Genomic DNA, 14,739 nt, shown 5'->3' with positions numbered 1-14,739 from the left:
TGAAAGTTGCCATAAAAGATAGTGCATTGGTTGATGTCTTACTCCTGAGTATGTTTTTCAGGGAGAAAATTTATAATTTCATTTCAAGTCCCTTCCTTATAACTTCAGCTTTATTGGTCTGTGAAACAAGGTGCTACAACTTAATTCTCAAGACAAGCTACAAATGTTTATTTTAGGAATCTTTCTTCCCCCCCAACCCCATTCAGTGATGTCCTGAATATATTGAATATGTACAAGTGGATATCATTTCCTCACAGGAGCCTGGCACCTTGGAAGAATTCACACCCTCAGGATGGTCTTCACTGCTCTTTTATGTGATGTCAGTTAGTTGTAGTCCAAAGAGGAGACATAGGAGAGGACCAAAATAAGAGAGTTTACCAAACTCACAGCTCCTATAGACAGAAGGCACAGCAGGGTCACCCAGGGGGAGGAAGCAGGGAGGGTCAGGAGGCAGAAGAGAGGCACGAGGGCAGAGCCCAGACCCTGGCCTTTTTGGAAGTGTCTGCAGGGAAAATCAACAGTTGAAAATTGGCTAATCTGAACAATGTGGTGAGTGCTAAATTATAGGCGTGGGCTCTGGTTTCCTGGTTCCCGCCCAGGGATGATTAATGCCGAGCAATGTTGCTTCTGTTCCGGTCAAACAGAGGAGGAATCTGGCTCTGCATCCTTCTGTGAAGAGCTAAGTTAGCTCAGGAGGCACAGTCTCCACCAAACCAGGAAGATTTTTTTTTAAGATATCAAAATATGATACCTTATTCATAATATTTGAAAAATTAAAAAATAAACAATACATTTTGAGTCATCAATTCCTATTTAGTAGAATCAGTAATCACAGATATTTTGGTCAAGATAGAATTTTAGAGGCCAATAGGTCCTTAACAGGGATTTACAGCCTCTTGAATTGTTCATAATTAGAATATTTCAATATAATTGGTTTCTTTTGTAATCTTATGTATATATGTCAAAAAAAATCCAAGGAAAATTGAATTAAAGGCTAAATCTTTTTGGTGCAAAAAACTTTTAAACCCATGCATATGAGAGCTCTTCCGAAAAATCATGAAAAACTCGTTTGATGGAAAAAGCATACATGAACTTTCAGTTTTTTCATACCCAAATAAGCCTACCTTTTAATCCCATTTTCAATGAACATTTTGAACTTTGTTTGTACTTCAATTAATGGATTTAAAAGTGGTATTCTCAGAAAGACCTGTGACTAGTTTGCCCAGTGGTCTACCGCACACAAACGTCAGGGCTCGGCTCTAATCACACCTCCTAAGTGTGAAATGCAGAAATGAAGGCTCCAAAAGGCGGAGCAGTTCTGCCCTTTAGAGGCAGATATTAAGCTAGGCTATCAGCAAGTCTTTTCAAGATTTATTTATTTATTTGTTATAAAGATAAAATGTCAGCGAGAGAGACAGAGATCTTCCATCCACTGGTTCACTTCCCAATGGCTACCATAACCAGGGGTAGGCTAGGCCAAAACCAGAAGCCAAAAACTCCATCTGGGTTTCCCATGTGGATGGCAGGGGCCCCGGAACCAAGTACTCCGGCATTCTTCCACTACTTTCCCAGGGGGCATTAGCAGGGAGCTGGATCAGAAGTAGAATACTCAGGACTTGAACTGTTATTCTTAGGGAATGTTGGCATCACAGACATAGGATTAGCCTGCTGTGCCAAAATGCCAGCCTCTAGACAAGTCTTTGAATCGAAGACTTTAATTACAGTATGGACTAGGCTGTTAAAATGAAAAAAAAAAAAAAAAAGAATTCTTCTTTGGTCAGTTCTGCCTACTGTTGTCATCCAGCATCCCAAGTCCCATTCTTGCACTGACGTTCCTAACTGATACAGGTCATTTCAGTCACTTCTGGCAGGTGCACGTAGCTCACCCAGACAGGAAACTGAGGTTGGTAGCCTCTTGGTGGCCTGGGATGTTCCTTGTCCTTCTCAGGGGTTCTTGCACCAAATGAAAAAGAAAATGGGAAGAAGGGACACTGGAAACACGTTACAGTGTATACTATACCAATGTTGAATGCTTGCAATGGCCAGCACCTGTGACATCTGCGAAAAGTGTGAGGCCCTCTCCTCCACAGGAGCATGATAGGAAAAGTCAGGTATTGCAGAGGGCAGAGAGGAGCCACCTTTGGCTTACATTGTCATGAATATTGACACACAAGCACATCAGCAAGTTGACTTGTCTGGTTAAACTGCCTGGATAGGTGTGGCTGGCTGAGCACTAAGCCAAGTCCTCGTCTCTGCACTCTCATCTGAACCAGAGTGCATTCCAAGTTCTTCCAGAACAGCTTTGTTATACCCTTTATATGTGGATGATGTGGATGTCTGAAATTTAGACTTAACCCAGTTTTAAAATCCGTAAATTAAGGAAATGAAAAGGTACTAAAATGTATCAGCTATCAGAGAATGGATAATAAAACTGGAAGATGAATTTCAGCAATGTGTTCTGAATTTTCCCCCTTTTAGGAAAATATTTCACTTGCAACTTTAGCTTAAATGATGTATTTTAGTTTTTTCAAAGATATCTTATTAAAGTATGACATTGTTATGTAATATAAAGAGAGGAGACAGAAGGGTTGCATTTAGGCAGGCAGATTAAAGATACGAGTATGCAGGATGAACCAAAGCTTCTAGCTACAAGTTCTGAGTGTGAGCTCAAAAGATCCCTTAACTATGGAATTACATATGATTCAATGTAAAGACAAGTTGGTTGACAACAGCTAATTGCCTGATACTTTGGTGATATTCTGCTTTCAGAATGTGTGTGTGTGTATATGTGTGACAATGTGTGTATGTGTGTCAATGTGTGTGTGTATGTGTAATTTATAAATTGACTTAGGGGTTAATGTTGTAGTGTAGTGACTCAGACTGCTGCCTGAAGCACCCGCATCCCATGTGGGCACTGGTTCAAGACTCACTGCTCCACATCCAATGCAACACCCTGCCAGTTTTCCATGGAAAGCAGTGGAAAGTGGCCCAAGTGCTTGGTTGTGACCCTGTACTCACAGGAGATGTAGAAGATTTTGGCTTCAGGCTGGCCCACCTCTACTCATTGTGACCATTTTTGGTGTGAACCAGTGGATAGAAGATCTCTCCTTTTGTTTCTCTGCCTCTTCTGTACTAGCTCTGCCATTTAAATAAATAGGTGATTTTTTTTAAAGATTTATTTTATTTTCATTACAAAGTCAGATATACTGAGAGGAGGAGAGATAGAGAGGAAGTGGAGCTGCCGGGATTAGAACCAGCAGCCATATGGGATCAAGGCGAGGACCTTAGCCACTAGGCCTCGCCACCAAGCCCCATAAATAGGTGATTTTTAAAAAAGATTTATTTTTATTACAAAGGCAGATATACAGAGAGGAGGAGAGACAGAGAAGAAGATCTTCCGTCTGATGATTCACTCCCCAAGCGGCCACAGTGGCTGGAGCTGAGCCAGTCTGAAGCCAGAAGCCAGGAGCTTCTTCCTTCTTGTAGAAATTGATACTACTGCATGACCCATGTGGCACTGAAGAAGTGACAATAAAAACAAGAACATCATTACCATGAGATGTACCAAAAACAGTGTTGAAAGGGACATTTACAACCTCAGGCGTTCACAAGTAATCAGTCTCTGGATGGATGATCAATTAATGCATCACAAAAACTTATTGAAAAAGATACAAATAACTAGGAAGTGCAAAAAGGTAAAAATTCACAGCAAAAAGAATTAGATTTGACAACACAAAACTGCAAATTGAAACAAGAAGGAGCCATTCCCTAAGAAGATGAGCAAAATAACCCCTAGCCATATTAGCACTGAGCATCACCAGGGGACAACCACTTACAATTAGAGATGAAAGAGAAATGGTTCCAGCTTTTTGCTCTTTATGTGGGTCATGACATTGTTGGCATGGTCAGTAGTAGGGATTGTAATTTTTTGTTGTCTAGGTATGCTTAGAAGTTTCATTGGGAGTCTACCTTCATTCCTTAGTAGAGTTATCTTCTGTTTATTTTCCTTGATTCCTGGTAGTCTGGTCTCCATTACATCCTTTGTTTATGGGGTTACGTGTGTGTGTGTTCTCCTTTTTGTTATCATCATTGTTGTTGTTATTTTATTGTGTATTTTTAATGGAAGTTTTCTTATATTAGAGTGAACATGCAGTATCTATCCTTTTGGGGTTGACTCATTTCTGTTAGCATAATGGTCTCCAGTTGGGCCCATTTGGATCCTTGCTTCGATGCTAGCACTGCTCTTCCTTCACCGTCAGCAGTACCACTCTCCCTATCTAGTGATCTCCAGGTCTGGAAGGAGAGAAATTTCTCTGCACCAAAAAGCTCATTTTCCATGGTGTGGTGTGCAGGGACCTCACATTTAGTTTCAATCAGATGGTTTAGTCATATTTTCCTATATATCCTTCTGTAGGACATGTTTGGCTGCAGATACTTTCCTGCCAGTTCATGGGCTAAGAAGCAAAATGTTCAAAACCCAAGTGACTTGAGCCCCAACTGCCTTGGTAACTCACACACAACACTGAAATATAAACCATAGGGAAAGGAAGTGTTTGTTCAGTCACCATGGATTTCCCCTGGTGGCTGCTACATGCCTCAGCCTCTGCTGCTACCAACTCTGATTATGACAGGGCTGGGCAAATGCCAGCAGGAACTACCCTGTGTGGGTGCCCGCCCCCAAGGACTTTGCTTCTAGTCTTAAAGAGGTCCTCTTGAAAGGTGACTTAGCATTTTCCTTCCCTTCGCACACCTAACACCAGTGTTGTGCCGGAGGAGATTTCATTTCATCAGCAGTCAGAGTTTCTCGTGTTATCTTACTCTTTACTGAACTCAGATAAGTTAGGCTCAAACCAGGGTACTGTACCAAATTTCTCCTAAGTATTTTCCACTGGGAAACAAGTATTTCATGACAATGAATGCTTTTCTTTCTCTTTCAAAATGGTAGTGTCCATCCTAGGGATGGGCAAAGCTCCAAGGTTCTTGTTTTATTGTAGATGCAATGCATCCAAGAGGACCGAAATAGTTATTCGTCCCCTGGTGGAGGCTTTCATAGTTTCTTTGTAGTATTGCACAATCGCTTCAGAACAATCTTGCTGGCACAACTTGTCTGATAGCAATCTCAAGTATCTCCATATTTTCTTTTGCAATATTTTGGACTTCAACAACATGAGGTCATGAGTTTCTTTCAGATACTGCTCATTTTCTTTTAAAAAAAAATGTATTGCTTTTTCAGAGAGGAAAGAGAAAGAGATCTTCTGTCTGCTGGTTCACTTTCCAAATGGCCGCAGCAACTGGAGCTGAGCCAATCCAAAGCCAGGAGCTTCTTCCAGGTCTCTCACATGGGACATTGGGCCATCTTCTGCAGCTTTCTCAGACCAGAATTAGGGACCTGGATTCAAAGAGGAACAGCTGGGATTAGAACAAGTGCCCATATGGGATGCCGGCACTGTAAGGCAAAGAATTAGACTGTTGAGCCACTATAATACCACTCCCTCCTCAATTCTTTCTATTTCCTAACATAATGTTGTTGCTACTGGGAGTGAAAAGCACACATTGTTATGCTGGTAAATAAATTACAAGCTCTGCAACTTGCTGTTGGGGCCAGGACATAGCCACCATGGTGCCATGGGTGCACTGATCCAGCTTCCCAAGCTGACAACGTATTTACAAGGGCTAATGGGTCCTTCTGTGTGTCCACAGATGCTGATGCAGAGATTGAAGGAGCACCAGCCGCGCCCTTGGACGTGCTGTGCTTGGAAGCCAACAAAGATTACATCATCATCTCCTGGAAGCAGCCAGCTGTAGACGGTGGAAGTCCAATCCTGGGATATTTCATTGATAAGTTAGTGCTTAGTCTAACTTCAAGTTACTTGCTTGATCTTAGAGATGCATGCTTGATTTCTAGCACTTCTCGGTAAAGTATTTTCTTCTCTGACCTTCCCCTCCTTCTCTCGCTTGTCTCTTTCTGCAAGTGTTTATTCACAGACACACTTAGAACTTTCCATCTGTCTGTGTTTTCATTTCTGCCTGCGTAGCCAATTGCCTAAACTCAATGATGAATTCCTTGACTCTGACTCCCAACACAAGTTATTAGAATGTTATTTGTTCGTAGACTGAACAGAACCAGTTTCAACATGAAATAGTGTTCTATGTGTTTGATAATTCAGTGATGTTGATTTTAGGGATGTTAACACAACTGTGTTTACATTTCAAGATATGGATTCAATTTTTTCAAGTTATACAAGAAATAACAAAATGAATTCTTATAGTTTACATTCTCCAAAACTTAGAGGCTCTAATATTTACTGGAACTGGGTTTATGTGTCATTTATATAATGAGTTTAGACAGTGTGAGTACAGACAACAAATTTAGATTTTTGACTTCCATATATTGACTTAGTTTCTGTTCAGATAGTTACTCTAATTCTCTTTTCATGTTTAGGTGATAAAATCTGATTGTAGAAACCATCCAGAACAGCTAAACTGTGTCACTCTAGTATAATTGGTTTGCATCAAGCAATCTTAAACCTATTTACCGTGTTTGGTAAATACATGCCCATTGGTCTTAATAGCATCAGTGAAATATCTATTATAAATCATACAGTTTACCAATGTACATGAAATTATGTATGTTGTACATTTCCCATCATTTAGTAATGATGAATTATGAAAGTTTAAAAGGTTCTTTTTGGTACTTTCAGGTTCTATTTTATTCTTTGGCAAATTCTTAAGGCATTTACAAATTTACATGAGTGAAAAACTAGAGATAATCGGTACCTTTTGTCTTCCTCTAGCCTGAGTCGTAATAAACATAACTACATTATGGTGAATACGTACTAATCAAGTACTATGTTCATGGTACTGTTGTAAACACTTTGCATATGCTAACTGCTAAGCCATTACCAGCCTTAAGGTTGGTGCTAGTATCACATACAGAAATGTGGCCCAATACCACACACCAGTGAGAGAGCACGCACTCATCTAGGTCACACACAGGACATAGCAGGACTGGAACCCCTGTATCCACGTGGTGGTAGTTTTGTGCAGTTTGTGCTCCAGCATGCTGAAGAAGTTTCTGGCATGGTGGCCCTTCTCCTTTCTCTCTGCCCACAGGAGGTTAGGAAGGGTGCTGTGGGTACCTGGATTGCTGTGGGTACCTGGATTGTCCAGGGAGGAGAGGGTCTGCAAGTCCTGGCTGAGTTCCTGTAGGGAGCTGTGCTGGAGAACCACCCTTTCCTCTCAGCCTTCTGCCACTCTGCAACCATAGTGGCACCCGGATTTACACAAAGGAAAGATTTAGAGGCAAAGGAATGGAAGCAGGCCTTGATGCTGTGTAGATAGAACTTGACATAGTGTTCAAGAATACGTTCACTGTCTTTTCAAAGGTGATAGAAAAGGAAGACAGACCCTCCACCCCAACAAACCGTGTATCCCACTGGCAGCTCCCATCCACCCGCCGTGAGAACCAGTTAGGAATTACAGGTATTAGACATAGAGCTAGGTTAGGGGACTGATATAAACTGAAGGTGGAGTGCTCTGCTTGCACAAAATGGTGAGATGTACTTCATCCTGATGCTGTGTAACGCAGCCGCACGGAGTCCCTCACACTCTGCCAGTCAGGCCAGTAACTCCACAGTGTCTCTGGAGGGGATATCTCGACCCCCCAGTTGTGCTGCTGTGGAGGTACTCAGTCACAAAGCAGCATTTCTAGCTGCACACCCTCCCCAGGCCAGCCCTGGGAAAACCCCCCTCCCCTCCCCTGCCTCTCAGCAGTCACCTGTTCTAGAAACAAGCCTGTGACAATAACCTCACCACCCTTCTGCCACATGGAGTGTGGTGACTGCCCGTGAGAAAGCATGGTGAGCTATTTCCCAAATAGTTATATATATAGATATAGATATATATATACCTTTTTTTTAAAGATTTATTTATTTTGTTACAAAGTTAGATATACAGAGAGGAGGAGAGACAGTGAGGAAGATCTTCATCCAATGATTCACTCCCCAAGTGACTGCAACGGCCGATCCAAAGCCGGGAACCAGGAGCTCTTCCCGGTCTCCCACACGGGTGCAGGGTCCCAAAGCTTTGGGCCGTCCTCAACTGCCTTCCCAGGCCACAAGCAGGGAGCTGGATGGGAAGTGGAGCTGCCAGGATTAGAACCGGCGCCCATATGGGATCCCGGGGCTTTCAAGGCGAGGACTTTAGCCGCTAGGCCACGCTGCCGGGCCCTGTATATATATCTTTTAAGGTGACAATTTCCTCGATAATCCTTCCATTTAAAAAAAAATCCTGAAGAAGTCAGCTAATATCATGAATGGTGGAATTGAAGGCCTGAGTTTGGGGGAGCCTTCCCAAAATGCCTGTTCAGTGCAAAGTCTGTGGATTCCCTCTGGCCTCCTCCACTGATTTCTTTGAATAAGACTGAGAAGAATATGAGGCTGGTTTGTACTTGTTAGGGAAGACACACTGTATTCCAGTGAAACTGAGTGTGTGCAGTGCACATCTGACTGTTTTAACCAATAAGATCTGAAGGGGCTGTGTGGCTCTTCATCCATAGAGCTATGAATTAACCAAACTTCTTCCAATATTATTGTTCATCTTCTTCTGCCCCTCAGGTGTGAAGTGGGTACAGAGAGCTGGTCTCAATGCAATGACACACCTGTGAAGTTTGCTCGTTTTCCTGTCACTGGACTGATAGAAGGTCGTTCCTATATCTTCCGGGTTCGAGCTGTGAATAAAACTGGAATAAGCCTGCCCTCTCGAGTGTCTGAGCCGGTGGCTGCTCTAGATCCGGCTGAGAAGGCCAGACTGAAAAGTAAGCTCTTTGCGTTTTTCCTGGGCTTCATAGTAAGACTATTCAGCTCCCTTCCACTAGAGGGAGACGTGAACAAGGAAACTTTTCAGATGCGCCTGTCCCTAGCAGGAGAGGGGACCCCAAAACAAAACAAGTATTTGGTTTTTTTACACGGCCATTCTCTGAAGAACTTCATTGTATTTTATGTTTCAAAAAACTACTGTGTTAAACTGAGTTCCAGGAATTATGTGTGGAATGAAATACACAACCAAAAAAAATTTTTAATGCATGTTGCTGGTATCTTCCAAGTGTGGTTTTATTTTTGGCTCAAGGCAGATTCCTGAATCTTAAAGTCTGCCTTTAGAGCATTAATATCTCAGCACAATGGAAGGAAAACAGATTTAAACACTGTATGGGTACTTCAGAAGTTCATGGGAGACGGAATAAAAAAAAAAGCTTTAAAATCATGCATAGGGTTTTTTTTTTTAAATAAAGATTTGTTGATTTTTATTGAAAAAGTGGACACACAGAGAGGAGGAGAGACAGAGAGGAAGATCTTCCGTCCGATGGTTCACTCCCCAAGCAGCCGCAACAGCTGGAGCTGAGCCAGTCTGAAGCCAGGAGCCAGGAGCTCTTCCCAGTCTCCCACACGGGTGCAGGGTCCCAAAGCATTGGGCCGTCCTTGACTCCTTTCCCAGGCCACAAATAGGGAACTGGATGGGAAGCGGGGCTGCCGGGATTAGAACCGGTGCCCATATGGCATCCCAGCGTTCAAGGGGAGGACTTTAACCACTACACTGTCGTGCCAGGCCAGAATACATGCATAGTTTTCTTAATAACACTAAATTTCCAGAAACTTTTAAAAGACTTCTCATGTGTGTGATTGATGTTTGAGTTTTCATGTTAGTGAAAAATAATCTTTCCGTGTATTTAGTCTCGACATCTTAGTTTCAGAAGTGCAATGCACGAATTACGCCCTGCATTTCTTCCCGGGAGCCCATGTGGCGTCCCTAATGACAGGGTCCGTAAAGTGGCAGTGCAAGAACACTGGACAGGAACATTTCCATCTGTGAGCAGGCTCAGCCGTGGCAGGAGGTACTGTGCATCTTGGGCTGCCCTGCACCTCCCCACCATGTACCCACCAGATAGCCTCGTTGCCCACGCCCTCCCAGCCCAGAGAATCAGCCCTCCCTCCAGACACGGCCCTGTGTGCCCTGGGAGGCCAAGTCAGGTGGCTGTGGCCCTCTGGCCTTCCGCATATTCCCAGCACCTTCGGTTACCACTGCACTGCTCATGCAGCATGAACGTCTCAGGAGCGTGACGCCACCTTCTCCCTGCTGACTGGGCCTCTGGGCTCTGCTTGCAGTCATTGTTCTCCAACCTTCCGACTTTCCTCCTTCTGTCCTAAAAATTCCATCTTACACTGTTATGGACTCCTTTGTTTCACTTAAATTCAAATCAAAATACAATTTGAATTGAAGGTGCTGTTTTCTCTATCATCTTCCTGTGTTTGCACAAACTTGTGAAAAATAGTCCTTGATGAAAGCAGGCATTGAACCATTCTCCCCCTCCGATGTTGATGGGATCACAGAAATGCATTTTCTGTTTTGTATGGATCATTGTACCCATTTTCCTTACGTGAGATCTGAGCTGGTTTCCTTGGTAGATAACACTTTTTAAAGCAAAATGGGGGAAAAGCTTTCCTCAAGGTTGACTGCCTGATTGGTGCCCCTTCTTCCATCTTCATTGTGGCAGATAAATAACTGCTGGGGTTGCAATTGTTCTAGAAATGTACCTCCCAACAAGGGACAAGAAGGATGACATGGTTCAGGAAATCCCTGCTGAACAGTTCCACGCACACAGGTGATTTGATTCCCTGGTGGAACTGCAGTTCAGGAAGAGGTGATGCTGTCAGGCCAAGCAGATCCCAGTTCTAGCGACGGCTAGTTTTTTGAAGGCATGGTCTCCCCTCCACACCACCATTCACATGTTTGTCTCTGCTCAGGTCGCCCGTCGGCACCCTGGACTGGACAGATAATTGTCACTGAGGAGGAACCTACAGGTAAATACTGGTTTCATCAAATATTACTACTGAAAGTTTGTTGCACAGTTTTGTTTCTTTGCAGCAGGGGTATAGTGTATATTGTTGAAGATGTTTTGATAAGAATATTTTAAAATATCTGGAGATGATAAAGTAACCTTTGTTATCCACAAGAATCCCATTTCCTTGTTAAAGCTTTATGGAAGTGTATTCTCAGTCAATAGATTGCACACATACAAAAATACACAATTCCACCAGTGTTACACAGCCCAGGAAGCATCACCATGACCAAAGCAATGAACATATCTATCATCTCTTCAATTTCCTCATGGCTCTAGTAGATGCCCCTCACCCCATCAGCAGCCAATGGTCGCTGATCTGCTTTGTGTTATACTGCGGTTTGCCTATTCCAGCATTTTAAATAAACAGACTCTTGCACATTTTGTCTAAGTTTCTTCCATCAGCGTAAGTATCTGTTGGCATGTGTTTCAGTTCATCCCAGCGTATTAGTACGTTCCCTGTTGAAAGCCTGTGTGAATGTTCTTTGTGTGTGGATACATGCTTTCAGTTCTCTAGGATAAGCCTAGGAAGTGAATGGGGGATTTTGCAGAAGGTGTATGTTCAGTTTTCAGAGGAATTCCGAACTGTTTTCCAAAATGGTTGTGACACTCTGCTTTCCCGCAAGCATCAGGGAGTTCTGGTTGTTCCATACTGTCATGAGTACTTGATATGATCAGTGTTTTTTATTTTTTTTTTACTTTAATCATTCTAATTTGTAATGGCTTTTCTTTGTGATTTCACTTGTTTTCTCTTATATTTGTAATCATTTTTGATGTGCTTATTTACCATGTCTGTATGATTTGACATATTTTTCAAATCCAAGTATTTTTCTAGAAATGCTACAGGATTAGCTCTTATACTTCAATCTGTAACCCATCCCAACTGAATGTCCTCTATACTTTGTGTGAAACAAGCATCTCCTTTACAATTATCTGCATATGAGTATTGGCTAATTGTATCTTTTCTGCATTATTTCCATGCCACCTTCACTGCTGTATCTTTTATACACTTCTCTCTTTCTATTTCTCTCATACGTGAACTTGGTAGTTTTAAAATTGGCTGTTGCAAGCTTTCTGTTCTTGGGTGTATTGTCTTTCCGAAACGGTTTGGCCAGCCTAAGTCTTTACATTTCCATATAAATTTTAAATTCATTATTATGAGTTTCTGTAAAATATCATGTAGGGATTTCAGTTAAAATTCTGCTGCATGTGAGTGGATGTTTTCACATCAAGTCTTCGAATTCATAAATATAGCATACATCTCCGTTAACATTTTTTTTCTTCAGTTCAGTAGTACTGATGTGCAATTCCTGCACATTGTTATCGGATTTTTGTTAAGCATTTCATACGTAAATGGTAGTGCTTCTCTTTCATTTTATGCTAATATATAAAAATACAACTGTCTTTTGTCTCCTGTATATTAAAAAATTGCTAAGCTAATTGACTAATTCTCACAATCATTAGACTTCCATATTTTTTGTGGATTCTTTGGGATTTTTTAATATCATCTGTGAGTAAAGATAAAATAACCTCTTGTTTTCTAGCCTGGTTACCTTTCCTTTTCTTTTATGTATTTTTTACTTAAAGTCAGAGTTATAGAAAAAGAGAGGGAAAGACAAAGAGATCTTCATCAGCTGGTTCACTCCCCAAATGGCCACACAGCCAGAGCTGGGCTGGTCCGGAGCTGGGAGCCAGGAACTTCTTCAGGGTCTCCCCAAAGGGTGCAGAGGCCCAAGGCCTTGGGTCATTCTCCACTGCTTTCCCACACCATTGGCGAGGAGTTGGATCAGAAGTGGCGCTAAGACTGGCACCCATATGGGATACTAGCACCACAGATGGAGAATTAGTTTGCTGTGCCACCTTGCTGACTCCTAACCTGGTTATTTGTAACTTTTTTCTTCCTATTGTTCCAGCAGTATCTGTATTGCAATATTGAATAAAAGTGAGGATCCTTTATCAGGCTGAGAAGCATCTCTGCTAATCCTAGATTGTTGAGTACTTATATTATAAATAGATAATTCATAACCATATCCTTTTTAAACTAAGATTGTAAATTATATTGATTGATTGTACATTATTAAGTAAGTGTTTAGAATGAACTTCAGTAGATCATGCTATATTGTTGAATTTTTAATGCTGAAATTTTGTTAAGAAGTTTTGTATCTATTCATAAAAGATATTAATGTACAGTTTTTTCTAGTGAAGTCTTTGGTTTTGATATCAGTGTAATCCTGGTATCATGAAATGAGATGTAAAGTATTCTATTTTCTGAAAAAATTTATATGAAATTTTCTTATTTATTTCTTCAATAGGCTTTGATAGTTTTCATGTTTCAAGGAACTATTTATAAAATTATTCATATTTCATGATTATCCTTATAGTATCTGCAGAATATATAGAAATGTTACCTCTGATTTCTTCTTTTTGACCTGACTGATCTGACTTAGGTTTTATCCACTTTGTGGATGTCAGTAAAACAGCTTTTTTATTGAAAAAAGATTCATGTATTTATTTAAAGCGCAGAGTGACAGGAGAAAGAGAGATCGTCCACCTTCTGTTTTATTTCCTAAGTATTCAAAGCGGTCAGGGCTAAGCCAGGCTGAAGGCAAGAGTCAGGAACTCCCACGGCTCTCGCCGGAGGGGATGGAAATTCAAATCCGTGAGCTTTCATGTGTGCCTCTCTGGCACATTAGCACACAGCTGGAACTGGCACTCTGGCATGGCCTGCTGGCAAGGCACGGTTTACCCCTCTGAGCCACAACACTTGATCTTCACCTTCATTGTTGAAATGTATTTCCTCCAAGCACATAAGCAGACAGTTTTCCCCAGTGCTTTAAGAGCTGGGTTTCTCTTCGACCGAGCGCGCAGCTTTGGGAGGGACACACATGGAGCAGAGAGGGAGGAAGGGGACACCCCCTAGCCAGCCAGAGCAGCCCAATCAACCCTGGCGATCAATAGAGTGACATGTTGCAGCCAGATCCTGGCAGTCCGGGGACAAACACCCCATAGCAGGGACTCCCTGAACTCAGAGAGGAGCCCTGGTGGACAAGAGTCAAGATCCCAGCAGAACTGGGTGGGCAGTAATAATTACAGGAAGGCTGCTCTTAGCAGACAGGGAGCGAGAACCCTGGCAAGCACAGAAGCAGGGGTCGCGGCTCGGGGCTGGAAAGGTGGGAGGGAAACGCTGGCAGCGCCAGTGCCAACACGGAAAGCAGACGACCATGCCCTTCAGCTAGGAGGTTTATGAATGGAATCTTTCCGAAAGTCCATGGAACATTCCTATTATGAAAAAGCGATGCTGGGATTTCAAACATTTTTTTTTTTGCACTAAAAATAAATTTACTTTCTTTTTCTTCTTCGAGTAAAAATAAATTTGTTGTATTCATTCTTTGGGCAAAACAGCACCTGAAGGTAGCCGACATCTCCTGCCTCCATGGACCTCTTACACAAAGATGCCCAGTTATCTAATCATAGTGTGGGAAAGTTGGCAGTTAGCACATGGGACAAGATTCTTAAGCCTTAGGAAGATTTTGTTATGAAGAATTTTTTTTGAGGGGAAGCATTTTAGATCAAGGAGAAGGATTAGACCCAAGAGTGGGCACTGTTGCATCCCCCATCTCCCTGGGGAAATCCAATTGCAAAGAAAGACACCTCTGTTTGTACTGAGGTAGTTGAGGGGAGGTGGTCTGTTGCAGTACAAGACCAAGGCAGAGAGAGGAGAGCTTGGCAGCAGCTGGCAGTCCTGAAGCCAAGGAACGCATGCTTGTTGGGCAGCCCAGGGACAGAGAGAACATGTAGACACAGGCCATGCATTCCAGTACTTCCCCAGTTTTAAGCAGAAACTT

At 42.3% G+C, this 14,739-nt stretch overlaps 1 protein-coding gene across 2 annotated transcripts in view; it reads left to right on the top strand.

The window, feature by feature from the left end:
- MYOM1 (myomesin 1) overlaps positions 1-14,739 on the top strand; it is a 129,981-nt gene that overhangs the window by 40,892 nt on the left and 74,350 nt on the right. For both annotated transcript variants that reach the window (XM_004579617.3, XM_004579618.3), the window contains exons 11-13: positions 5,701-5,842; positions 8,616-8,815; positions 10,800-10,856. In XM_004579617.3, the coding sequence (XP_004579674.2) occupies positions 5,701-5,842; positions 8,616-8,815; positions 10,800-10,856 (399 nt within the window). The remainder of the gene's footprint in view (positions 1-5,700; positions 5,843-8,615; positions 8,816-10,799; positions 10,857-14,739) is intronic.

The sequence above is a fragment of the Ochotona princeps genome, chromosome 18, assembly GCF_030435755.1.
Source record: "Ochotona princeps isolate mOchPri1 chromosome 18, mOchPri1.hap1, whole genome shotgun sequence".
Classification (NCBI taxonomy): Eukaryota; Metazoa; Chordata; class Mammalia; order Lagomorpha; family Ochotonidae; genus Ochotona; species Ochotona princeps.
Note: the sequence above shows the minus strand (reverse complement) of the source record. Positions and strands in the feature narration are given on the sequence as shown.